We start from the raw sequence: 27,841 nt of genomic DNA on the forward strand, positions 1-27,841 counted from the left end.
CACTTCCGTAACAAACGACTTACCCCCCCCCGTTACGTAACAAAAAATATTTTTAATTTTTCGGTAATAAAAAACAAAATTATTTCAAATTTCTATTATTTTCAATATCAAATGTATTTATATAGCGTTGTTTCTAAAATAAAAATCAAAATTGTTAAAAAATATCAACAATCTTTTTCCCATATACTTTCCAAATGAGTTTGAATAGATATTATTGGTACTTCATTATTTACAGGATTCTCATCTTCTTCTGTTTCTTCAATACATTCAACATTTTCCCTATTCATCCATTCAACATCATCATCCAACTGTACCAACAACTCTTCATTCCGCTTTTTTATGATTTTCTTCGGCTTCTTCTTGGTATTGACAATACGATTGTGGATTGACTTTCGGTGAGATTTCAACATTTCCAGTGAAGCACAATACAATCCACAATCTATACAAACTCTCGTTGGTACTGTACTACTAACGGATGGGCAGTGAAAATCATAAGGGAGTGTACGGTTAGCAAATGCTTCATTTTGAAATAAGCTCATAAATTTACCTACGTCTTTAGTTGACTTTGCGATTGAAATAGAAGGACTGTATACTAGCGGCAAAGGTGCTGGCAAAAAACGTTGAGGAAAAAAGTTGAAAAATGGGCTTCGTGGCTCTGTACAGCATGTTCGATCCTGGCACTTCAAAATTTGCAAAAAGTATTGTGAAGAACGAATATGATTCATTTTCCATTTTTCATCAATGCATACTGTATCTATTAAATCGATTTCGGATCTTTCTGGGCAAACGTATTCTGCAATGACTGGATGGTTGTCAATTACAACATTACCGAAGATGGTTGCTACGTTTCACCTGCATGTTCAAAGTTTAAAATTTCTAGCTTCTCATCAATTGTTTTACCATTGATATCAAGGTGGCTTCCGTAGAAATCATGCAGCAAAATTACCCCACTTAATTCTCTGCTTAAAGGTGCCATTCGACGTTCAACCTGATTAAATGCGCTGCGACCTGGCGCATTTGTAGCAATAAATATTGCATCTAAATTGTACTTTTTAAACTGTCCGATGGCGGATTGAATAGTGTGTGGATATCTAGGATTCTCATCTGGTCCTCCATCAACAAAAAAGATGAATATTGGCTTTGCATTTTGATCCATTGTTTTCGTTATAGTACCAAATTCAGAAAGTTTCATCAATCTCTCGAAGTCTCTTGCATGACTCATTGCATTTGAAGAAGAATGTTTTCCTGATCGAATTGAGATGAAAGTTGGACCAGAGTATGTTACAGCTTCTTTTGCACCATAACCTTTTTCAGATATTACAAGGCCGGCGTATACAGATGGTATTAACTTATGCCGATCGCCGATAACCCAATCGTGATCTGGAAGTCTTACACGATATTCCATATGCATAAGCATAGGTGCTTGCATTTTGGCTGCTGTGATGCCAATAGGTACTCGACATTTGTCATCTTGACTAATGACTGTCGTATTTGCCGGACCAAAAAATGAAGCAAACTCGCAAAGATGATGAACAGTATCAGTAGCAAATTTAGTATCTGGATGCTGTCGATGGAGATCATTTGTAGCACGAATCAATTTCACTGGAACTGTGCTGACATGTCTTCTGCCATCAATTGTATTATAATTTTTTGGAAGGAGATGATAGTACACAGCTGTTCATGATATTTTGAACCCCATATTCAATAGTTCCTTATGTAGTTCATCTAAAGTTTTAACGCATCTCAAAGTTTCCATTCGTCTTCGTTCGTCAGCCGAGCAGCCAAATTCAGCAATGTCTAATATCGATTTAAGCAAATCGGACTGTTCACTCACTATTGACGGACACCCAGGACTTTCTTTAGTTTTTAATTTCTTAGCAAGTTCAGGATTTTCTTCAATAACTTTTTGCAGTATTTCTTTCTTGTCAATACGAAATTTCTTCTGACGCTCTTGATTAGCTTTTTTTTTAATTATATCCTTTTCAATTTGTCGTTTACGCGCCTTCTTAGTGTCCATTTCTTCTTTCTGCTTAGCTGTGAGTATGCGCATATTGTCGCGTGCCATTAAGCCTACTAGATCTGCGTTAATAATATTCAGTTCTTCCGTGAGTTGCTTCTGAGCTGGACATTTGTCATTCGAAACAGTTAACTTTGAACAGCTTGCAGTTGATGGAACGGCAGAAAAAGTTGAAGAACAAGAATTTATTATTCCACAAGAGCTGTCATTTGACTTTAAATTGGAAGGAATGTTCTCGTTTTTTGACAAGAAAAAAGACGAAATTAATCGCTTCCTAGTAGTACCCTCTAGTTCAGCTTTCTTTGCGTTGTACAAGCGGACAAAATCAGGTGCAGTCTTGATTGAATTCCAGAAACTAACACAATCATGCTGAATTTTTTGTTTTTGACCGCTTGGATTAGCTTTTATAAATGCGTTAAATAACTTTTTAAACATGTCATCTTTATCCATGCTAAAATGGTCAGTTAAAAAGTAAAATTAAAATTATCATGTAGAATAAAATTTCCAAAATAACAATTTTAGATAATTAAAACATAATTAAAGAAATTGTACTCACTCTAAATCTAGAAATACGACTTGAACTTTAAAAATTTAAAGAAATGTCAGCAAGAGAAACACAAACTTGAAAATTTCGGTCACCGTTAAACTACACTATGCAATCTAAAGTTAACTTTTTAAACCTTTTATAACTCTTCTCTCGTTGGATCAAATTTGATTTTTAGCTTGTCACAAGAAAAATTTTTCTTCCTATATTCTTTCATTCAATCATCATTTATTCATCCACATATTAATTAAACTAACTTTTATATAATTCAACATTATTTAATCTATAATAGCAGGTCGCACAACGTTAAAAAATGCGATAGCGCGCGCGCTCAACTTCACCGCGTTTTCCTGAAAGGGATTTAACATTACTATCGCAAATTCGCGTTTTCGTCGTTGTTATTTTTGTTTATTTTTCGAAAATGCGCCTATCTATATAATTTTCGGTTGTTATAAGCGATAAAAGAAATGTGTATTATTATAAAAATATTTTTTCTATGTTGTTGTGAGTCACATTTGCAGCAGGCAATTCGCTACGAGTGGTGTATTATATATTTTTTTAAAAACTTAGTAAAACATGAGTAAAAATGACAATTTTAAAGAAATATGATAATTAACCATTTGTTAACATTATGTAAAAATATTTTTGAATTTAGAGTAGAAGCACAATTTTTTTTTTGATTTTTTTCCGTATGTACCACGCGGTCACGAAAATGCATTGTATTCGTCGTGTTTTTTTATCAGAATGTTCATAACTGCTAAGTTTCATGGATGAAAACGACAATTTTAAAGAAATATGATCATTAACCATTTATTAACATAGATTCTATAAAAACTACACTAGCATTTGTGTTTTAGAATGAAAAATTAAATTTATTAATAATGAAAAATATAAAAAACAACATTTTTTTCTATGTTACGTAACAATTTTTGAATCCCCCCTCCCCCCCCGTAACACTCCGTAACAAAATCTTATAGAATATTGTAAAATGTTTGGCGTTAACGCCAAACATTCGGTAGAATTTATATATATATATATATATATATATATATATATATATATATATATATATATGTTGGTAATAGACCATAATTTTTACAATATTCTATAAATTCTACCGAATGTTTGGCGTTAATATGTTTGTATATATATATATATATATATATATATATATATATATATGTATATATATATATATATATATGAAACTTTAAAATTGTTAATTACACTAACCTAACAGAACCATCAAATACAGTGAACACAATGGACCCCCAACAACATAATGATAGTGCTCCTCGACCGAGCATAACAGCACAGACTGCAGGGGCGAAGCGTAAAGAAAGTGCTAATTTACTGAGTAACCCCACTGAAGCGTTGAGGACAGACCCCAAGCTTAAAGAGAATGCTAATGCATCCGGCCAAGTGAGGCTTGCACTTTTTCAATTTTTTTTTAATTTGTGGAATAAATTTAATTATCAATCGAGGATTGTTATTAGTAAATTTTTAAATAACCTGAGCAAATTGAATAAATGAATTTATAGCTTAATAACGTTCATTTGCTATTTGAAGGTGCCAACCAAAGCGAACGCTGTGACTCCAGAAGCTGATTCCATCACATTGGAATCGGCTGAGAAGAACGAGCATGATAGTGACGATATTTCGTTCAAGTGTTGCAAACTTCAGAAACTTTGTTCTGAACACAAGGAAAAAATGGTCACGTGTTTGTATGTGTTGGTGCTAGGCGGATATTTAGTTTATTTCATCTTTGCCATGAAGTATAAATTCGGAGATGAAGGTTGGTCCGCAAAATTATAACGACTAACAAAAGAATTGACTGGTATGTTATTTTGTTCTGTTTCAGGCTCATTCCGATTAATAGGAATAACTGTCATCATATTTATAGTCATCGTATATAAAGCAATGAAGAAATTTCTTCATTTAAACGTGACGTTGTGTTTTCAAGTGTTGTACGTTAAAGCTGGAAGATACCAAAAGATCGTCAATCTGTTTGTATGAGCATTTTTCATCTGTTGATGTTATAACTTTACAATTATTACAATTAATTAATTAATTAATTACTGCAATGTTTTTTATGATATTGATATTGCCATGGAATGAAAATTCGACTGACCTAATAATAAACAAAATTAAATTTTTTCAGCTTTTCTTTGTTTTTCATATTATTCCTATCAGTGACGGTGCTTGCTGTTGACTTCTATAAGGGCAGGGCCGTCGTATACAACTTAGTTTCTCTGAGTGGTCTCTTCATTTATTGTGGGCTAATGTATTTGATTTCTAAAAATCCAGATAAGGTTAATGAAAAATTTATTTTTTTAATTTACTTGCGATCACATGCTTAGAATACGACAGCCTCTGACTTGTTTTTCCTATTCAGATATAATGGATAATATTCTGCAAAGTTGTGCTTCACTTTTATGCTAAAAAGTTTTGAAACAATAAAAGCTGTGTTCTCCATTACAAAACAATTTTTAATGAATTAGACTAAAATTGAAACTATTTTTAGCTATGATATTGTTTAAAGCTTTAAGTGTAGCAGTTATAGTGTGTTTATTTGCAACTAAGAGATAAATTGTTAATGTGCTTTGAAATATCCATATCATTTTTGTAATAGGTTCCACTTTCTTTCTCCCAACAAATTTTTAACCAACAAAATATAGTTTAATTTTCATAAAATATTATTCAGAGGCGTAGCTAAGAAGAATCTTTAGGTCCCACGACTGTTAAATTTAGTCAACTGTAAAAAAATATGAAAATTTTAATAATAAATAGTGGCCAGTTCAACATTTTGTAAAAATCTTAAATCTCTAAAGAAAATCTTTGCAACGGCACTTCAAAAGTTGTGATTGGTGAATAAAAAATTTAATGTCCCGAATATTTTTTATAAATGTGACATATTGCTACTTTTTTCAAATTTCAGCATCTCACTCGGCGAATCAGCATCTCTAACGTCTAAAAAAATTTTCGATTCAATCATTTCTATGACAATTGTTTAATTATACATTTTTACAAAACTCGAAAACCAATTAAAACATCCCAAGACATTAAAAAAAATCATATCGATAACATTCCGATGCTTTCAAGCAACTGGTAGTACCTGGGAGTTTGCTGGTTAAATAAAGAACCTCGTGTCTCTTTTAAGCAGTTCAGATGGTGTTTTTTACTTTACAAATTTGTTGAAAAAGTTTTATGAAAATAAAAATGAGATCAATCACAAGATTAATTATTCGGATCGGATTGCTCAAAACAATTAAAATTGATTGCTTTTTAAAGCATAGAGTTTATATAATAACATTATCTCAGAAACCGTTTTAATATCTTTCAATTCATGGTTTTGATTGAAAATTTATTAATGAGCAAACAAAAATCATTAACGTCATTTAATTTTGAATGCAAGAGAAAGTTGAAAGAGAATTCCATTACTGACACTTCCTTCTCACATCGTATTTCTTTCAATAAACGCTTTGTGGGAAGCAAGAACAGCATTGCAGTCGCAGATTTGTTTTAATTTGCATGGCGAGTACGTACTGATCCTAACTGACTTGCGAGAAATAAAAACGATGTATAATGACGCAGACGGTTTCCGGGCATGGTCAACGATTAATGTTCGAATCCTATTTAATTCTATTTGTTTTAACGAGCGGCCACTCAAATATACGATAATCTAACATATAATTTGCATAAATTAATCAATTACCAAACCATTTTCTTACAAATAACTTTTTATTTAAGGTCAGATGGCACACAGTTATCTGGGGCTTTGCGTTGCAATTATTTTTGGCCATAATCATATTGAAATGGTCGTTGGGTTATTTGGCGTTCCAATGGCTGGGCGAGAGAATCACAAATTATTTAAATTATGTGGATTCAGGATGTATGTTCCTGTTCGGAAATAATTACGAAGATCACATTTTTGCTATGAAAGTTTGTCTTCTTCTTATTATAAATACATTATCAATCAATTTTAAACAGCCAGTAGCTTTGCCAGAAACTTCTAATTTCAGGGAAAAATAATCTTTTCTCAGAAAAAATATTTCATGTTTTTCAAAAACGTATACATACGTTTGTATTACAAATCTGCAAAATAAAATATTGCCCTAAACTTGATGCCGAAATTTAAACCATAAAAAATGATATAAACAAAAAGACTAAATTTGTTAATCAGGATAAAATTAATTGACTTGAAATTCAAAAATGTTCGTTTGTTTCTATGTGCATTTGGGTCTAAGCGCGTGTTATTCAGTGAGCGTTATTGTATGTGCGTTTTAGTCGGTCGAGAAGTTCAATGTATGTTTTTGTCTATGTGCTTGTGCGTCGGCTTATAAATGTATGTACTTATGTATGTGTGGACTTATGTGTGTGCTTATGTAAATGTGGACTTATGTATGTGTGGCTTATGTATGTGTGTGCTTATGTATGTGTGGACTTAAATTTGTTAGGTTAGTCAGTTATTCATTGTTTTTATTTTTGTATTGTAACCTGGCCAAAGTATTAGTTTTTTTGTTTGCTTCTATTGTTCAAATATTATAATCAGATTTTCGATAGCATCCCATTGTAGGATGTGTCTTAAAGTTTGTATAATTGCTCATTTCTGAGGACAAAGTATAAGTTAATTAACAAACTTTATTGAATTAATTAAACTAATAAATAAACAAAAAAATATAATAAAATAATAAGTTCATTAACTATTAAATTTAAATTTCCTCAATAAATGCGGCAAATAAATTGACGTTCATTGAAGGATTGACGGAGGAAGCCCAACAAGCGAATGAATTTTCTGTTCGATATTTAAGACAAGAGTACAATTTTACGTATATAAGCGTGCTTTTCAGCAAACTTTTTTCAACTTGTTTCGATGTATTCTCTAGCACTCAATGTCTTCTGTTTCGTTGAGTATTGGTTTCGTTGCAATAACGAGGCTGCTGAGCTAAACCTATTATTCTTACAAGCGCCACGAAAATAATAATTATGATAAGAATAATAATAGTAATACAAATAATGATATAATAATAATTATTACAATAATGTCAATAATGATGAATAATAAGTAGGCATGTTAATTGCAGATACTTCCGACAGTAATTTTTGTTAGTTCGACCATCAACATTCTCTTCTACCTGGGCCTCATGCAGAAGTTGATCGTCTCCGTCGCTCAGGTCATTCAGTTCCTGCTACGAACGTCTGCCTGCGAATCCTTCGTTTCTGCCTCGAACATCTTCATGGGGATGGTTAGGTTTCATCGAGGAAGATTGATTTTATATAACTTCAATAGCTAATTAATAGTATGTTTATGTTTTTTTTTTTGTTTTCAAACGCAATGCAAGTCTCCTTTATTTATTAGTTTATTCATATGCAGCTTCTTCTTTGTCTCAGTCTTTTTTTTGTGGTTTGAATGTTCAGTGAGATTGTTTTGCGTTTTTCAAGATGTATAAAATAACAACTTTTTAATTTTATGTGAAAAATTATCTACTTTTTACAATTTATATTCTTTAATCAGCTATTTTTATTCAACAAATTTTATTTAAGATTATATTAAAGTTTAAAGATTTTTATTTGGCGTGTTTGTTAAATAACGGGTTGTGGCAAATTAAAGTCACCGAGATAGCTCAGTCGGTAGAAGTGCCATGTCTCGCGCTGCTATTACGTGATGGCATGGTTCGAATAATGTCTGTTAGAAACTAAAGGACCATCATACGCGTATAATGCGGTGCTTGCGCGTGCATGCATAACGTGCATGTTCGTCGTATGGTGTGGATAGTGTACAGCCTTTGTGGCACGAAAGTTTAATTACCAGTAGAGAACAACTAGCAAGCAAATCTACGTTTGACAGAACTGCACAATAAAAAATTAAATAAGATAGAAATAAACCAATGATTAATTGCTTCTCATGAAACTTTTTATGTTTATTATCAATCTATTTTACTATTTCAAACACTAAAGTAGACAGGCAATATGAAAAACATTTCCAAACTGAAACATTTTAATTGTATGACTTGTTATTGCATATTTTAGTTCATCGTAGCCAAAGTTAAAATCTATAAAGTACATTAGATTACGATAAGTGTAAAAGTGAACTTTTAAAACTTTTTTTGATTCAACGTTTAGGGTGAGTGCCCTATTTTGATTAGGCCCATGTTGCCGAGTTTGACAAATTCAGAAATACATGCAATAATGGCCGGAGGGTTTGCTACCATTTCTGGAAGTGTCATGGCAGCATTCATATATTTTGGAGTCAGTTTACGAAGAGTTTTATGGATCTTTATTTTTGTCAAAAATTATTTGATGTTTTCTTATTTGACAATGTCTAAGAGTTTTGAACTACTAATATTTAGAATTGATTTGATGAATCCGCTGAAGGTTTCTGCACCTCACTTGATATCGGCATCAGTCATGTCTGCTCCGGCAGCTCTTGCGATTGCCAAGTTGGTTTATCCGGAAACAGAGAAACCCACAATGAATGTTGACTCGGTGAACAAGTTCAAACCGTAAATTTATATATTTTTTACTGAAATATTTTTGTAGTCATAATCATTAGAGCATTGGTACTTGTAAATGTCATATAAAGAATCAAAAACTTATCTTTGCTGTTCAACGCATTGGTTAACAAATTTGCTATATAAAATAAATTGTCAAAAAAAACTTGATAATCTCCTGAAAAATTGAAATTTATTTTTATAGCCCTGAAAAATCAATTTTTGAGGCTGCGTCGGCTGGTGCAGGTTCTGCCATCAGCCTGGCCGCCATCATTGGGGCTAATCTCATTGCCTTCATATCGCTGCTCGAGTCCGTTAACCAAACTCTTGTTTGGTTTGGAAAACGCGTCGGAAGCAAAAAAACCATCACGTTTCAAGTTCGTTTAATGTTCAAAAATAAATAACATAAGAAAAAAATGTATCAATAAATTATTTTTTAAAGACGCTGTTGAGCTGAGAAACTTAATTTTTAAAAAGTTATGTATGTTTCTTTTGTTTTAGTATATTATTTCTTATTTGCTGTGGCCCTTTGCACTGACAATGGGAGTGAAAGTAGAAGACTGCAGAAAAGTTGGAGAACTAATTGGAGTAAAAACTTTCATAAACGAATTTGTGGCTTTCCAAGAACTCGGAACTTTAATAAAAAACAGAAAAAAATTGAATGAACACATTGCCAAGAATGGGACGTGGTCATCCGTGAAAGATGGATTCGATATTTTGTTGCACGATCAATTCGGCAACTCAACCGTGCTGGAGGGCGGGGTCATTGACGTATGTTCCAAATTCGAAATTATGAACCATTGCATTACAGAAAGTACCTCACGTTGTTGTTCCTACACAGGAACGATCAGTTGTAATTTCTACTTATGCCTTGTGTGGCTTCTCAAACTTTGGCTCCATTGGCATTCAAATAGGAATGTTCACGGTCTTGATTCCGGAGCGAAAGACAATCATACCGAAATTGGCGACGAGGGCGATGGTGGTGGGGAGTGTGTCGTGCTTCGTTACAGCGTGCATAGCAAGTAGGTAGAATAAGTCTCATCTCTCATTAAATTGATTGATAGTTAACTTTTATAACATCTTTTTGTTATACCATCGCTATTATGAATCAATTCCTTAAACAAATTTTATTTAAAATTCAAAAATTATAATCTTATTTTTAACATTACTAATGAATTTAACTAAACATCTTGCAAATTAATATGTCATTCAAGGTTTATTTTACATACCAACAACGGATATGGAATGATAAGAAGGTTCGAACAACAACAAGTCGTTCAACATTGAAAAAATAAATTCATTTTATTTTAATTGTTATTGATATGAACAATTCTTATTTTCTCGATAGGAATTGTATTTTTTCCTTCACATTTTAATTTTGGCAGAATATTACGTTTAAAAGTTTCCAATTCGACGCCTTTTTCGTGAAATTTTTGTAACAATTTTTCAATTTGTAGTTTCTCCTCCAATTCATTTGTTTGCTGGTTTCTGTTCTTTTCATTCTACAAGATTTGAAATTAAACAAACAAATGACTTAATTGAAGTAACCAAAAAATAATATTGCAAGAAATAATTAAATTTAGTAATTATAATGTACTAAAATAGAATTTTCTGGAAAATGTTAAATTTGATAAAAATAGAATTATTATCCAAGTTTATCACAAAAATTTAATAAAACTGTTATCCAAATTTTATGACAACAGTTTCATTAAATTTTCCTGGTAAACTTTGACTTTTTGCCCCCTTTCAAGTTTCAACATTTTAAAAATTTTGAACCCCGTCATTATTGTCTAGATTTACCTCTGTGTTGTAGTCTCAAGAAATGATGAACGTTTTAGCGTTGTGAAAAAGTTGCAGAATAGACCAATCTTTCTAACACTGGGCAGTTTATTGATCGAAGAAACAAATAAAAACTGCTTTTAAAATTAAACGCTAAATGGTGATTCGACCTAAAGAGTATCAGGTTGGGTCATGATTTATCGTCTGATCGGCAAAGTCATCTAAATAGGCATGTTAATGAGGCTTATGTTCAAATAGATTAATGTTTTTTAAACAGGGCTGGTCAAATTGTTATTGAAAGTTTCGTATGGCAAGAACGTCAAGAAAACAATAACATTTTTTTAAATTTAAAACTTTTTGATCCAAAGGTTATGCAACCATTGCAATACCACTGCAACTCACAGAGTCAAACATTTCATAATTTTATTCTACCAAAAACTGTTAGCCATATACATCGCAAATATGTTTAGGCTGGTTATTTAATAAAATGCGTTTGTTTGAAAAGTTATTTTTTTTGTAGATATAAAATGAAATGTGTGAATATGACAATGAAATTGTGAATTTAAGAAACATATGCACAAAAATATAATTGAAAACGCGTTTTCAAAAAATATGTCGACAACACCACTAATAAAACCTGCTTCCTCAAATTGTACTCTGCGTCAAATTTGGCAGCGCAATATCTTCTGTCTCTCCATTCATCATCTTCGCGTTTTGTTTTGCAGTCCAACTGAATTCTTTTCTTCAGACATCGTTCATCTTCCAACTTCTCTTTACATTTCGCTTCAGCTTTTGAAAAAGTCTGAAAGTCAAGATTACATTTATTAAGTGCTGATGTGTATAATAATGAAAATAATAAATAGTAATACTACAATTACTATTACTAATTGTAATATCACAACTATGATTATTATTATTATTATTATTATTATTATTATTACTACTACTACTACTACTACCACTAATGTTAATAATAGTACTAATAATGAAAAAACAACATTGTCCAACGATGTAACCACTCCGACTTTTGCTAGAATGTTGTCATTTTTGCTTGACCAACTTTTTTTTTGATCATTTCTACATTGAAAAGATCATTATGTATTACGAAATTTGTGTCTTAAAAGCTGTATTGACTAAAAAATCATGTTTAAGCCGAAACTTTTAATGATGGGATTTTGCCTCAGAGCCGCTCCCACTAGTTAAGCTTCCAATTGATCACTAGCATTTCAATTTTAATTTTTTAATATTTTTCTAACTTGTTCATTCCAATTTACAACCAAATGGTCAAGCGTGTTCTTTAATTTCTGCTTCCTTCTGTCGTCATCTTCCACAAATTCTTTTTCCTTCTTGTAAACATCGCACAACCACTTGTGTCTTTTTTCTTCTGGCTCCAAATTTTTTATCCAATTTTCAGTGTTTTTCCAAACTAAGTTCAATTTTTCATCATTCAGTCTGTGATATAATATGCATGATACACTAAAATTTAACAAAGGATTGATCAAATAATTGATAATACCTTTCTTGATGTTTTTTGTCGTTCATCAACTTAAACATCTCCCTCTTCGTATCCACGAAAAGAGTTGAGTCTCTCTCTTCAAACTGCCTTCATATGTTTGTTTAATTGAAATATTAATTTTATTTTAAAGTGTAATAAAAAGAACAGTACAACACCTTTGTCAAATATATAGATATTAAATGTTAACGTAACAGCATTATACATAACACGCTACATAAATGGCAATATTACAATAAAAAGAAGTCAGGGATTCTATATAATAATTGACCTTTTCAAGCGCTAGGAGATATTGTCTTGTTTTTTCTTTCAGTTCAATTTGCTTTTTATTTTCCAAGTCTAACTGTCTTCTAACATCTAATTTTTTTGTTTCCAATTTTTTGGTTTCATCAAAAAATACTTTTGTCAGCTGACTGATAATTCGCCCTTCTTCGATGTATTTCTGTTTTTCTTCGTTTTTGATTTTCCTGTTAGCTTCGGCACTAGGAAAAATTTAAGAAATAAAAACTAATTCATTATATTTTTAAAATAAAATACATTCTTATATTCGCCAATGCCACGTCCATCATTCTTTCTTTGGCTTTCGAAATTTTCACATCGTCCGTTTGAATCCTGCCTAGGTTACTTTGCGAGTCAATTTCGTGCTCTCTTTGCTTCAACTCCGTATCCAGCCTAATTTTTTCTTCTGTTTGTTGTTTGTTCTGATGCAAGACTTCCGTAAATAGCAGTGCTCGCTTGATGAATGTTTTTCAGTTCATAATTAGGCATATTGAAAATGTTGATGTTTGTAAATAACTTAATAATGATTAGTGCAAAAATAAAAATAACATTTAAAGAAAGTTTTTCTTGCGTTCTTGAGTTCAACTTTTTTTTTGCTTCTTCAATTTTTGTTTTTCTCTCACAACTTTTACGGAGGTGGTTTGTTAGGTCGACTTTCCGTTTCTCGTTCTCCACGGCTTCAGCCATGGCCTGTCTCGCTTCGTACTTTTGTTGCAGTTTTTCGGAACAGTCAACTGATTTCTTTACGTTAATTGTATATTGTACATATAGTATATACCTCATACTATATATACACGTATATATCTATTGTATATGTATTATATTATATTATATATATATATATATATATATATATATATTATATGTATATAAGTCATTTTGTTAGATAATGTAATCCCAGTCAAAGTTCATGTCCTTATTAAACAACTTGCGTTCAAATTTTTAGATTAATTTTTTTAGATCTTCTTAAACTCTCTGAGATGAAATTCTTAAATTAATTTTAAAAATCATTGTTAATTTACGAATGTTGAAGCAATATAAAGATATCAGTGTCTGAATAATGATGTCAACTCTCTATTAAATTATCAATGTGAGCTACTCATTAACGAAGCCAACCAACCGAGTATTGGCACGGCGGAGCTTTGGGACTGCAACGAGCTGATGCTCTTTCACACAGAGCGGAGTAGTTCCTTCCACTGAGGATCAAATCATTTTCGTTAACTCTGTCTTGTTTGAACAATCCAGTCGATCGTTCCAGGCTATTGTACGGTAACGCCATCACACGCCACTCGCTGCTTTATTTCCAAATTGGCGACTCACAAATTCTGCTATATTTTGCTTTTTTTAAAAGCATTAAGTAAAAAATTGCTTGAATGAAACAAAAAAAACTTACATTTTGAATAAATACTATGGAATGAAACTCATGAAAACAAATTTTACATTTATGCAAGAAGTGCCAACTAACTTCAAGTTTTAACAAGTTAGGAATGCCACAAATTTTTCCATCTTTTTAATTACATAGGTAAATATTGACAAAACAAGTAAACATTGACGTCACGTTTATCTTGCAGATAGCTTGTGGTTAGTGTTTTTCTAGGTCTTAAATATTACTGCACTTTATTTTTAAGTAACATCAACTTAATTTTTTGTAAAATGTTTAAAACTTGTTGGCGTGCATACGGAACCGAAAAAGATTCACAAGTAGAATGTTCAAACACAAGTTTAGCAGTCAAATAAGTTAATAGAATAAAAAATTAATTATGATTAACATCTTAAACATTAATTCTAGTGGTGATGACAAAAAATTATTTTAAAGTTTATCTAATGCCTGGTACAAAATATAAAATAAATCGATTTTTATTATATAGCAAGAGGTTCTTATTTAAAATTAATAGAACTGATAATCAATGAATTTAAGAATATGTCTAGGAGCATATAGAGCGTCATCTTCAATTAGTCCCACACTATAGCAGAAAAGCGACATTTAAAATTACTATTAAATTATTACATCAAAGTTTTATCGCAACCAACCAATTAAGTGCTTCAATATCTGAAGACAACCAATCAAAATCTAGCATCAAAAGCCTTAGAGGTAATCGAGAACTTAAAAATGATGATGGATGTTACCAAGCCAATACCACTACAAGTCATCAGTAGAGCAGTTGGGGTCGTTTCGTTGAAAAACTCAAAAAAAGATGCAGTCCAATTAAAAGTTATGTTTAAAAAAATAATTTAAAAATATTCAAACAAAACACAAATATATACCGAGAATCAAAAATGAACAACTCAGCGACAGGGGCAGCAATCATCGATCATAAAATTACACTCATGCAACATCCATGTGAACCAAAGTCTATTTTCATATTTTCACAGCAGCATTGACAGCCATAAACATGGGGTTAAACTGTGTAATTAAAAAGAAAAATAACAAACTCATAATATTTTCTGATTCATTATCAAGTCTAGAAGCAAGAACGCTCTTTAATAATCAGCAATCAGCAAGCAAATAAAGCAGCTTCCTTGGTCAACTCATTCCAAATTTTCAACTAACCGTTTCCAAAAAACAATATTAAACAATCTGTAAAACACTACATCACCGAAAAATAGCAGTTACAATGGAATAGGTACAATAGCTTCAACCATCTAACCAGAGCAAAATTAACTAAAAGACAAACAAAATATTCAGAGATAAACAGATTCTTCTAAACTAAAATGAACAGAATAAAAATAGGACACACAAATTTAATGCACTCTTGGATTCTCAACAAAAAGCCTTCTCCCTCCCCACTGTAACGAATGCAATATCAACCTGCCAATCCAACATACCCCAATGGAATGCACAAAATATGACCAACTTAAATTAAAATTAACGAAAAATTAATTAATTAGAAAAATTAACGAAATTTGTTCCACGACCAAAATATCACGAATATAATACTTCCATTCATTACAGAACTAGGAATCCTCAACAAAATCTAGAATACAATCTACAAAGATGAAAAGCCACAAAAATCCACTTCAATAATAAAGACGCTACCAACGACAAAACCGTCATTAACAAACATATTATTATTATTATAAGAAAAAACATGGGCGAAGACAAAATGTCCCTATGCCTGCGACACAAAATTAACTATAAAATTTTAACACATAAACAATGTACATGAATATATGTAAATATGTTCTGTTCATACATAAAGATCAAACAATAAATAAATTAATTAATAAACAAAAATATAAGAGAATAACTTCAATTATTAATTCAACTTTATATATATATATATATATATATATATATACGCAAACATTTCTTCATAAAAATTCCAATTTCAACCATTCATATATATCTTCCTCTCTTAAAGACAATCATGTCAAAACAAACATTTATACCATCATCCAAAATCTATAAACAGCATTCACGAGTAGAGTAGTCATACTTCAACTCTGTTCTCCAATCGTATTTAAATTTAGCATTCATAAGAAAATCATCCAACTTTTTTTTAAACTCATTCAAATCACTGCAATTAACATCATCATCATTCAAATTATTCCAAATATTAATAGTTCTATTAACAAAATAATTTTTTCTTAAGTTCGTATGGAATGTCAGTGTTGTTAGCCTCATCTCATGTCCTCTTGTTCGTCTGGTGGTTCTCAATAATTCCGGCAAGCTTCGTTGGTCCTTTTCATTCAACATGTTAAACATCGTTATCAAATCACCTCTAATGTTAATGATTCATTCATTTATTCATTCATTCGTTCGTTCGTTCATTCATTCGTTCGTTCGTTCGTTCATTCATTCCTTCATTCATTCATTCATTCATTCATTCAATCATTATCATACAACCTACAGCAACTACAATAATAAAAATATCTCGATTTTGTTCGTTAATTTTTATTAATCGTAACGTTTATGGTATTGATAAACACCTAAAGAGTAATGTAGATAAATAAACTTTTCAGATTGATTTTATTCGGATAAAACAATTCACATCGTAAAACAAGTTTAATAACAGAATTTGTGGATTTCTTTTATGTTCGTACCACAGTCTATTTAGACTCTGGAGCTAATTTTTCCAGCTTAGTAGATACCATCATTATCGTATTCAAGTCTCCACAGACCAGCCAGATAATCAGCGTGAGCTGCATCAGCTTCATTGTAGTTGTAACCTTTGAAATGAAAAATAATATATGAATAAGAATTCAATCTAACGTTCAAAACAACAATCAAATTAACGTCTCGGAGTTATGATGTTTGGAAAGCACGAGCATCTCTTGCAGTAGCACTCCATGACATTCCTTGAACATTCAAAGAACTCTGGACACTTTGGGTTTCGATCTTGGCAGTAACAGTAATAATTGGCAACCGTATAAGACTGGAACATGTACGGGTCGAAAGGTTTGTTTTCAAGGCTGTTATCGCAAAAGCCCGATTTCATGCATAGAAAAACAGAAACGCTAAAACAAAATATTAGAAATTTATTCATTTTTAATCCTGGATTTGTTGCAATGTGTTGAAAGACAGTAGGAAAAACCTTTATATAAGTAAATCAGCGGAAGTTGTCAAGTAGATAATCAATTTGAAACCTCTCACACATATTAGACAAACACAAATCAGCTAATGGCTTCGGATGCAGAACAGCAACAAGTATGTTTCAATCATCAAGTAGATGAACATTAAACGACATTAAACTGCTAATAAATATTATTAAAAAAATTCAGTTAAACGAAATATTTGTTTTTGAAAAATGTTTTTGAAAAATTAATTCTTTTTTTTAAAGATTTCGATTTTATCATGTTTCAAATGATGATACAAATTTTGTTTTCAAGAAAAAAAACGTAAAAATAATTTCATTGTTAATGTTATGTTTATGAACAAATGAAACAATGAACGGACAGACAAATAAAACAACAATTCATTCCAAACAATATAATACGTACAGAGTTCAGACCTACACGGTATATACTACACAGGCATGCTCTATTAGTTTATTGGCAAATTTTGACTCGATATCAAGAAATAATCGTACACAAACAAATTTACGGAATGTACCTACATAAAAACATTGAGAAACAATTGGGAAATTAGCACAAACTGTTGGGCACTTATTGAGATGTTGTGAAATTACCCGGGGAATATATAATTAAGTAGTAACGGTCTAGTTAGGTGCTAAAAAATTTCTTTTTCAATGATCGGTAATACTGACGACAACGACGCCAATTAAAAGTTAGGAATATCTTTGATTGCCGGTCTGAGAGCCCATGTTTAATTGGCGTGTACACTTGGACAACAAAATATATTATGATTACGAATTATTATGAATTTATTATGAATATATAATGATTTTAAGATGCCACAGCAAGACAAGAATGGTACATGTGCAACTGTATGGTAAATAAAATCTTATGTAAATTATTTCATACAAAATTTAGTATTTCCAATGATAATTTATTATAATCAAAGTGGTTTTGTTGACGATTGTGGCACAAGAAGCGCTATCTTTATGCTACGAATGATCAGTGAACGAGCGATTGAAATGTAGGAAGACTTGTTTATATGTTTTGTCGATTCAATCAATCAATCAATCAATCAATCAATCAATCAATCAATTAGCTTATAAAGCGCTATTTCCGCGATGTTCAACAGCGCTCCTCAATGAATTTTGAAAACAGATGGGTCTTGAGATCCGCTCTGAACTTCGCAAGCGATGGAGAAATAAGACGATCGTAAACCGGGGCGTTTAGGTTCAATCAAATAATTAATTCGATTACTCCAAAGCTTTTGCTAGCGTGAAACACGTGCAGCTTATGGAAATAGTGAAAATTTTGGACATTGATGGAAAAGACACGAGAGTTATCAAAAACCTCTATTGGGAAAAATAGCACTGATGAAAGTTGGTAACAAGACGACTAGTTTTGTCAAAAGAGAGAAAGGTGTAATGCAAGGCTGTGTGTTCTCTCCAGACCTGTACAATCTCTATAGTGAGATCATTGTGAGAAAGATAGAAGGAAGATCTACCTGGAATATCCATTGGAGGTGTAAATATAAACAATGTAAGATACGCTGATGATACAGCTCCTATAGCGGAATCAATAGAAAAACTGCAAAGCATTGTTTCCAAACTGGTTTTGGAAAGTGAAAGTAAAGGCCTGCAAATTAACATTAACAAAACAGAGTGCATGGTTATTAGTAAAAGCAAAACCGTCCCGATCTGCTCCATAATCTTTAATGGTAAACAGGTGAAACAAGTCAACAGCTTCAATCATCTCGAAAGTCTGATTACTTCAGGTTGTAAATGTGATGTGGATATCAAACGAAGAATATCTATGGCGAAAGTTGCATATTCTAAAATGAAAAACATCCCCACCAACAGTAAAAGCAGAAAATCAACAAAATCAAAAACGTAAGGGTGTTACATTTTTCCTGTGCTCCCTTACAGCTCCGTTCACCTCGTCATCCAGTCATATCAAAAATTAATATTAATACTATGATAGTAATTATTTGTTGGGACATCTAGGTAAGCAACATCAATAGAAACCTCATAAATTCAAACTGAACTTTGGCTTATTGGTTTATTGAACATTTTGAACATCTGATGCGGGGAGTACGTATTTGCAGGAGTCGAAGTTTTTGATCCGATTTTGAAAATGGCGTTGAAAATTTAAAAAAAGTTATTTATATTCTCAAAACGGTTTTTCAAGATCGTGATTTTTAAGAAATACCTGTTTGTAGTGATATCTACTCAATCATCTATATTAGTTGTAGCTCATTTTGCTAAAAGTGTTGTGCTTTTTATACTTTTAAAAAGAGATGCACCTTTTCGAATGCTTTTAATTAAGTAAATTAACTTTTAAAAGTTGTAACAGCGTTAAGGAAATTAATTGCACCAAAAACAATAAATTAATTATACGAAAAAAATTACATTAACTGATTGCCAATATTTTAAAACTATTGTTCAATTATAATGAAATTGTGGTATTTATGTTATTTGTTAATTGATTGAAATCTATTATTTTCAAAATAACAATTCGAAAATATGTTTTCCTCACAAATTCTTTTCTAGTGTCTCTGTAAGTATCGCCTGAGGGACTGTCCGCGAAGAATGTCTCGCTGTTTTGTTATTTCATGGCTCCCCTCCTCTGCCCTCTCACAAACTGTTAAAAATTTCCAAACCGTCTCCCATCTAAAGTACGTCATAATTTTCTGATTCAACGCTCTTCAAGAGGAAAGTTGCCAACAATTGAATATTTTGCATGCAAAATATTCAGGCCACCACTAATTATTGCTCAACTGCATCTAACAGCCTTGAATCTGAATAAGCACGTACATGACCATACTAAAAATGCCTCAAAGAAGTTCTGAGCACACCATATTTTATAACCTGTTTTGATAGAAATGTGCTCACAAAATTTGTTTCAACTCACAATAAAAATTGAAAATGTGAAGAAAAACTGGATGTCACATAGGATTTTATCCCTTTTCTTGACTCTTCCCCCTTTTGAACGTGACATCCTGCACTCACAGCTCCAAAATAGAAAACAAACATCATCCAAAACTTAAGTATCATATAAAATTAATTTCGTCAAAGGCAAACCAAAACTTAGAAAATGTTGAAAAAACTAAATAATTAAATGACATATGACAGAGTAATTACAATTAATTATAAATATTATTTAAAAACAGATAACGAAAGCCAAAAAAGTTTGTGGGCTGCAGGATTGTCGGATGCGGGAGAAGTAGAAGGAGAAATTCGGTAGCGGCCCACCGTGAGGTGTGTACAACAGGTAGACTGGCCGAGTAAATACCTATTTATAATAAAAAACATCAATCATTTTCGTTGCATTTTTATTTAATATATCCATTTTCTTATAAAAGTTTGAAAATTTTAAAATGTGCGTGTAAAAAATGTCAGCATTTCAACTCATCACGAAATAAATTGTATATCATCATGCAATGGATGAAATAAATTGAAATAATAAAATTTAGTTACAAATAGTTCTAGCAAATAAATAATGATAAAAAAAACTTTTTGCACAAAAATAATTTCGCGCCTAAATAATTTTAGTCACGCTACCTATTTGAAATTTTGAACGTGTAGCTGATGAGCTCGGGTTCGAACCGATTGAGTAAGCTACAAATATATCTCTGCATTTGGTCGGCGAGCTAGCTCAGTCGCTCAGAAGTGCTGAGTCTAGCGTATTTATTACGTGACGGCCTGGTTTAAATTTTGTCTGTCCGAAGCTCAATGACTATCATACGCCAGACGCGCGTGTTGTGGTTTTTGCGCTTATGTACATAATGTATACGTACCGCGTGTGGTGCGAAGGATGCAGCTTTTGGAACAGGCATGAAATTTGATTAAAAAGTATAGAATAACATTTGAGCAGTTCTGTGTTTGTCGAAACTGCATAATGAAGGTCTAAAAATTTAATTATAATACATCAACATTAAGATCTATTATTTCAAACAAGATCATCATAAGCCGACAACAAATTCATCAACACGCACACACGCACGCACGTGTGTTTACATTAAGATTCTTGCACGTCTGATGTGGACACACGTTTGTCTCGCGTTCACCTGTGAACTTTTCAAACTGCCATCGATCATTAAAAAACATGTGTCTGTTCGCCTGATATCATTATTAAACGTTAACAAGATTAATAATTCTTTCGTTAAATTTGTTTTCAGCATTTACAATGAATAATATTAGGAAGAAAACTGTAAAATGTTCAATCTTCGTTATCTGCTGTGTTTTATTTTGTTCATCCTTCTGGAAGCTAAATGCATTAAAATCACTGCTAGTTTCACACAATTCATACGTGACGTTATGCGAGAGTATGTTGCGTGGGGACCACCGGGCGGGCAACCACCTCTTCATGTTGGCGGCCCTCTTAAGGTTCTCCTACTTAACTGACAGGAAGGTCATCATGCCCGTCAACAACAAAAACACTTGGTACTTGGATAAACTCTTCGACTTTCGAAAACATTCACAAGCAAGGTTTTTTGATACAATAGCAAGGTTATTTGTCCTTCTAAAGATTTTTTTTTAAATAAAAATTTGATTCAACTACAAAATTAAGATCAATTTTATCGTTTTACATGCGTGGCTCTCGAGGAAAAATGTTTTAATGTAATTTTTTGTTTCTTTTAATCCAAGTTGGTCTCATAATATTTTCATTCAAATCTTCACTTTATTCTTTTCGATGACAACAGAATTAAAAGCACGTGAAATTCAAATTTTGTAATTAAAAGGTTCAGCTTTAAACTTTCCTTGGTGAATAAAGATTATTTAATATTTTGAAAATGAATTCTTCTGCATATCACTAACTCAAATCACCTCTACACTAAAATTATTAAGGGTAATGATATTGTAAAACTTTTTACAATTAAGATGAAATAAAAAAAGGTTAGTAGACTTTTAATTTTAGTGGAAAAATTAAAAGTCCTTTAATTACAGGCCTGTTCGTCATTCTTATAAATTAGAACGTAAGATATCTCAAATGCAAACGCATTCGCACTTCTGTTACAGCTTAACCTACGAGATTTACCTAGAATCGACAGACTCATTAAAAGAAGAACCGAGAAATAAAAGATAAAGGCGAGAGCATTGTTTAGCTCTACATGCTCTTCTCTAAATGAATCACGAATAAACGAAAATTGAATTTGCGGAAATAATTTAAATGTTCAAAGCAAAAGCTTATTATTATTAATTATTATTGATATTAACAATTATCATTATTAATTATAACAATTATTATTATTGATAATAATAATTATTCTCGGCTGAATTATAACTCATTTAGAATTATGTCATGTACCAAACTGGATGGTGTTTATAAATTATTCATGATGTATTTGAATGAATGTGACTATAAGCTGGTTCAAAGCTAATATTATTTCAGGATTATATCTAAGCCTTCTCGCGTAATTTAAGTTACAGAGTAAATTGTGATAATGCCAAATGCACACTTTACATTAAAATGTAAATGTAATTTTGCATTAAAATGTAAAATTTCGTTACTTTACATTAAAATTAACTTTTACTGTTAGTGCCAGACTGGCAACTTAACAACAGATGTTCGAAACCGCCAACAACATCGACAACACAATCAATAACATGATATATAAAAAATCAATAACAACAAGCACACACCAACAACAGCAACACAACAACAACACAAACAACAAAAACACCAACAACACAAACAACAAAATAACCAACAACAACACAAACAACAACATAACTAACGACAACAAAAACAATAACACAACAACAGCACAAACAACCAACAACACAACAACAACACAGAAAACAAAACAACCAACAACAACACAAACGACGAAATCCAAGCACAAACAACGAACGACACCAACAGCATGAACATGGAGAACAAAACCATAACATCGATCGAAACATGAAACAAATCACAACTAAAATAACAAACAAATAAATAAATAGAGAAATGTCATAACTTGAATAAAACATAAAAATGCAGATTTATTGGCCCTCGACATATTCATTAATATAACAAAAGCTATCCGCTGCACCATTCATTCCCATGACTACCATTAAAACTACCAAAAATGTGATTACATAGGGCCAATTATTAGAGTTCCTGTTATCTAGTTATATGCATTTTAACCTTACCTATTTTTTGTTAAATGGTTTGCTATAGATAGTTTATAGTCTCTGCTTAGATTTATTGATTTATTGATATATATATATATATATATATATATATATATATATATATATATATATATATATATATATATATGGATGCAAATTTCTGACCTGCTCCCGCAAGTACGGTCGGCCAGTGCAAGTATGAGTACACAAAGTACGTACACCATTTCTTACCAACACCAAAGATGCACTTCTCTGAACCTCAAACTCGCTCTAGGCTAGACGCGTTTCGCCCCTTTTTAGTCCCATAAAAATGTAGTATGCGGTCATAAGCCAGAGTAATAGTGCAATTATTATCCCAGTAGACAATATTGCAAACTAAGGTGTTCTTTTAAAGTAATTTACAAAAACACTTTTGGTCGATAGAGACCTACTGTTACTCTGCCGAATAAAAAAGAAAAAAGTTTGTAAGTTGACTTGAATCTACAAATACGTGAATTTATAGCGAGTGAGAATTTCCGACAAGTACTTTACTTTAAATTTAATTATATTACTTTAAATCGGCTCCGGTTAAATATCTGGCCATTTTTCACTAACGAACCTTTTGTTAAATATTTAAATTACTTTTTTTCATTATTGCATTAACATATCATTTGGTTGAATGTACTTGAATTTGTACGCGTGCATGTTCTTTTTTTTTACAAAATCAACTAATTTAATTTAATTAATTGATTAAAAATTGATCTCGCAAAAAAATAGCTAGATATATTACATCAGCATGCTACGCTTTTTAGCGTTTGTCGGAGAAATTGAATAAACAATTGAACTAGTTGGAAAAGTGTCAGAGACAATAGCAATATTCGATTTTTCGTTTTTTAATAACATTTACTGTTTTGCTATGCTTGAAAGTTATAAAATTTCAAAACATTTTTTGAACTTATTTGTTCTAAGTTAAGAAAAATTTTATCAATCACAATACAATATTTTGAAAATTGCAGGCAGTCGGATGTTCATGTTGAGTTATATAAAAGTCTTCATTTTTTGTTTAAAATCATTCCCTTTTCAGGCGCAGAAAAACCATTTCTTTCAATTATTAAGAAAACCGATCGACAACGTTTTCAAAAACATTATGCATACGGTTTGCGGATTTTGTCTGTGCGATTTGCTGCGGATTCAAGTGCGTTATTCAAAAAAAAGCCCACAAAATTACATTTTTAATTTTCAAAAATTTTTTAAATAAAAAAATTTTGTTTTTTCGTTTGTTTGCATATATGTGCGTGTGTGAGTATGTATGTGTGTTAAATGACCATAGCTGAGTCTCTCTGGGGTCCACGTTGATAAAGTCAAGCAAGCAGCTTTTACTAATTACTTCAGCAGATTTGAAAAAAAATATTAGACTCAAAATTAAATTTCATTCCCCACATTTTGGAAACAAAAAAAAATACCTAAAAGCATCCAATTTAATCAAAGTGTTATCCCAAAATAAATGGGGAGCAGACCAACAGCATCTGATAACAATTTTCCATGCAACTATAAGAGCAGTGTTGGCTCTACACGAAAATCCTACATGAAGATTCTACATTCAATAGTCAACGAATCGTTAAGAAGGTGTCTAGGAGCATACAGAACATCACCATCCATAAGTCTCCATGTTTTGGCAGGAGAAATGCCATTAAATTTAAGACACCAAAAATTTGCCTTAAATTACTTTCTAAAAATTAAATCTCAGATGTAAAAACTAAGGCACCAAAATCAAAATCATTTCTAATAAGAGTAAATGAATTCATCAAAAACATTAAAAATATAAAGACCATGGAAGAATTAAAGTTTGAATTTTCTACTTTGTTACTAAAGCACCCAGAAATTGATACGTCAATAACAGGAATGGGCCATGATGTAAAAATAGCAAAAAACTTAGTAAAAGAAAAAATTAATAACAATTTAAACTGTATTCAAATATATACGGATGGATCAAAAAGGGAAAATTCAACGTCTGCAGCAATGGTGACCTACTGACATAGGAAACGTGTTCATGGATTAATGATGCACCTACCAGGAGCTTCTTCAATATAGACCTCAGAGATCCTTGCTATAAACATGGCTTTAAACTTTATTATTAATTAAGAGAAAAATAAATTCATAATATTTTCGGATTCCTTGTCTACTCTATCAGCCTTGAAACAATACACAGCCCTAAATCCATTAATAATTCAAATGCAAAATAAGATTTATAATATCCTGGATAGCAACAAAAAATTAATTATAATGTGGATTCCCAGCCACATTGGAATTGAAAAAAATGAAAAGGTAGATCAGATGGATTTTCAAGCTCATCTGATGCTATTATCTAGAGTTCCAATTCCGTCCAGTGATTTGAAGAATTTAACAAACAATCTTATTGTTGAAAAATGGCAGCAGGAGTGAAATAAAACATCACATTTCTTAAAATTAAGTATGCCAACAGTAAATGACAAAAAGCTCATCAGTCTGTTTTCAATAGACTCTTCGGTCTGTTATCAATAGATTAAAAATAGGCCACTCAGCGATCACACATTACAGACGTACACATATACATATGTGCATACATATTAACATACATTCTGAAACGGTTGAAGCAATGTTTAATTGTATAACAGACTAATTGTTTATATTTTATTATTTTATTTGCCATTTTGTTTTATCAGTTAGAAGTAGTTAACTAAATTTTAAAATACATATGCTTGAATCGATTAAGTTATACACCGCTTGCGTAATTAATACTCTACAACTGACAATTAATACTGTTCTTGTTACATTGTTCTCAACCATTCGTGGTTATGGAATATTAATGTTATGGAGTTTAATGATTTGAAAGCATGCTTTAATACAAAACTGATTATTTTTGCAGCATTTACATCTGTTGAAGAATATTTATTAAACTTTTTGTAATGTTCGTCTGATTTAACTTCTCAGATTCCAGCAATAAATTTGTTATAAAATTCAACGGTTTGTCTGATTATATTATAAAGTGATAGTCTGATTATATTATAAAGTGATAGTCTGATTTTATTATAAAGTGATAGTCTGATTATATGTATCAACTTTAAAACTGTTTTCCAGACAAAATGATTAAGTCATACAAGAAAAAATTTAAATATTTGATTTTTTTATGTTTAATTTTAAAAACGTTAATTTTCACTGTCTACAAATTAAACGAGTTAAAAACTTCAAACGGTTCGTACGTGACATTAGGCGAGAGTATGTTGCGTGGGGACCACCGGGCGGGCAACCACCTTTTCATGTTGGCGGCCCTCTTAAGGTTCTCCCACTTAACTGGCAGGAAGATCATCATGCCCGTCAACAACAACACTTGGTACTTGGATAAACTCTTCGACTTCCAAAGATATTCTCAATCAAGATACAACGATGGAATTATAAGGTTTGTTTGTTTAGAACGAATTGTTAGAAGTAGCTAGCAACATTGGCCGTTTTTAAAATTTGTAAAGTTTGTAAAATATAATTACAAAACATGTAGGCCTATCCTATATAAATTAATTCTTGCAAGTTCGCACTTTTTTGAATTTAAATTAAATTAATTTGAATTGATTATTTTTGGAATAGAAAAATTATGTAAAGAAAGTTTTAATCTAGAATTTAAATACAATTGCAGTTGTTACATTAGTTCATTAATAAAAATTATTTCTGAAATTTCAAACTGGAATTGCCTCATCGTTACTTTCCCATTGCACTCTCTGAGGGAAGCAAGAGAGGTAATGACGTCACGCATCCATTATAATTGGTGCTGACGGAATACTCTGGGGCGATTGTTTACATCGCAGAAAATGTGTTGTAATGACGCAATTGCTGACTGGTCAACGTTCAGATTAGAAGTGAGCGGGGATTTAAATTCCCAATTCCCTCTCATTTTTTGTTTGTCTTTCCCGATTCCTTCCCAAATTCTTATTTATGATAACGTCCCCCAAAATTCCTATTTCTTCAACTTATTCTCGCGTTTTTTCTCTCATTTTCCTTTTTTCCTATTTTGCAAATTTTTGAACGCCAAAAACAGATTTTTTTTTCAAAAAAGCAAATATTAAGAACGTGGATTTAGTACCGAATTGAATAAAAATCTAAAGCTTCTAAAAAGTGTTAAACAACATTAATAAATTACAATTATTGATTTAGCAAAACAATTTGTGAGTGTTTATGAATATGCACGCCTACTGTCTGAATTTCTATTGACCACAAGTGAGCATATGTATGTGAATTTGTCTTGACCACATGTTGCCGTATATATATTTTATATGAAATTTCTTTATAGCTCTATTGCTTCACGTGGTTATCGTCTTTGTTCACGCACAAGTGTGTACGTATGTGAATGTGTACGTCTCGAAGATATGTATATATATATATGTATATTTTTTCTATATATAGCAATATACATTTTTTCTATACCTAGTTAGCATATATATATATATATATATATATATATATATATATATATATATATATATATATATATATATAACAAAATCAGCCATATCATCATACTACAATATTCGTGTTTCCGAGTTTATAATATTATCATTGTTATTGTTATTATTGTTA

At 31.4% G+C, this 27,841-nt stretch overlaps 4 protein-coding genes across 4 annotated transcripts in view; 3 read left to right on the plus strand and 1 right to left on the minus strand.

Moving 5' to 3' along the window:
* Positions 1-164: 164 nt before the first annotated feature.
* HELRODRAFT_158789 (hypothetical protein) lies at positions 165-2,467 on the minus strand (the record flags this gene model as incomplete). The annotated part of the gene is made up of 3 exons (XM_009010776.1): positions 165-802; positions 853-1,625; positions 1,695-2,467. The coding sequence occupies 3 exons, from the start codon at positions 2,465-2,467 to the stop codon at positions 165-167; spliced, it is 2,184 nt and encodes a 727-aa protein (XP_009009024.1).
* A 2,337-nt stretch (positions 2,468-4,804) lies between these two features.
* Positions 4,805-10,082, plus strand: HELRODRAFT_62058 (hypothetical protein; the record flags this gene model as incomplete). The annotated part of the gene is made up of 8 exons (XM_009010777.1): positions 4,805-4,873; positions 6,312-6,503; positions 7,646-7,807; positions 8,685-8,810; positions 8,937-9,064; positions 9,258-9,429; positions 9,554-9,748; positions 9,894-10,082. Coding segments are annotated over 8 exons (1,233 nt in total), but the record flags the coding sequence as incomplete, so codon positions are not given.
* Positions 10,083-19,726: 9,644 nt separating this feature from the next.
* HELRODRAFT_158793 (hypothetical protein) lies at positions 19,727-23,046 on the plus strand (the record flags this gene model as incomplete). Its single annotated transcript, XM_009010778.1, has 5 exons — positions 19,727-19,812; positions 19,893-19,947; positions 20,318-20,395; positions 21,405-21,625; positions 22,905-23,046. 5 exons carry the CDS (start codon positions 19,727-19,729, stop codon positions 23,044-23,046), a joined length of 582 nt encoding a protein of 193 aa, XP_009009026.1.
* A 3,312-nt stretch (positions 23,047-26,358) lies between these two features.
* The window catches only part of HELRODRAFT_158794 (hypothetical protein), a gene marked incomplete at both ends in the record, with an annotated part of 3,092 nt that continues 1,609 nt past the window's right edge, over positions 26,359-27,841 (plus strand). Inside the window, one exon of the mRNA XM_009010779.1 lies at positions 26,359-26,672. Within this exon, the coding sequence (XP_009009027.1) occupies positions 26,359-26,672 (314 nt within the window). The remainder of the gene's footprint in view (positions 26,673-27,841) is intronic.

The sequence above is a fragment of the Helobdella robusta genome, assembly GCF_000326865.2.
Source record: "Helobdella robusta unplaced genomic scaffold HELROscaffold_1, whole genome shotgun sequence".
In the NCBI taxonomy this organism is placed as follows: domain Eukaryota; kingdom Metazoa; phylum Annelida; class Clitellata; order Rhynchobdellida; family Glossiphoniidae; genus Helobdella; species Helobdella robusta.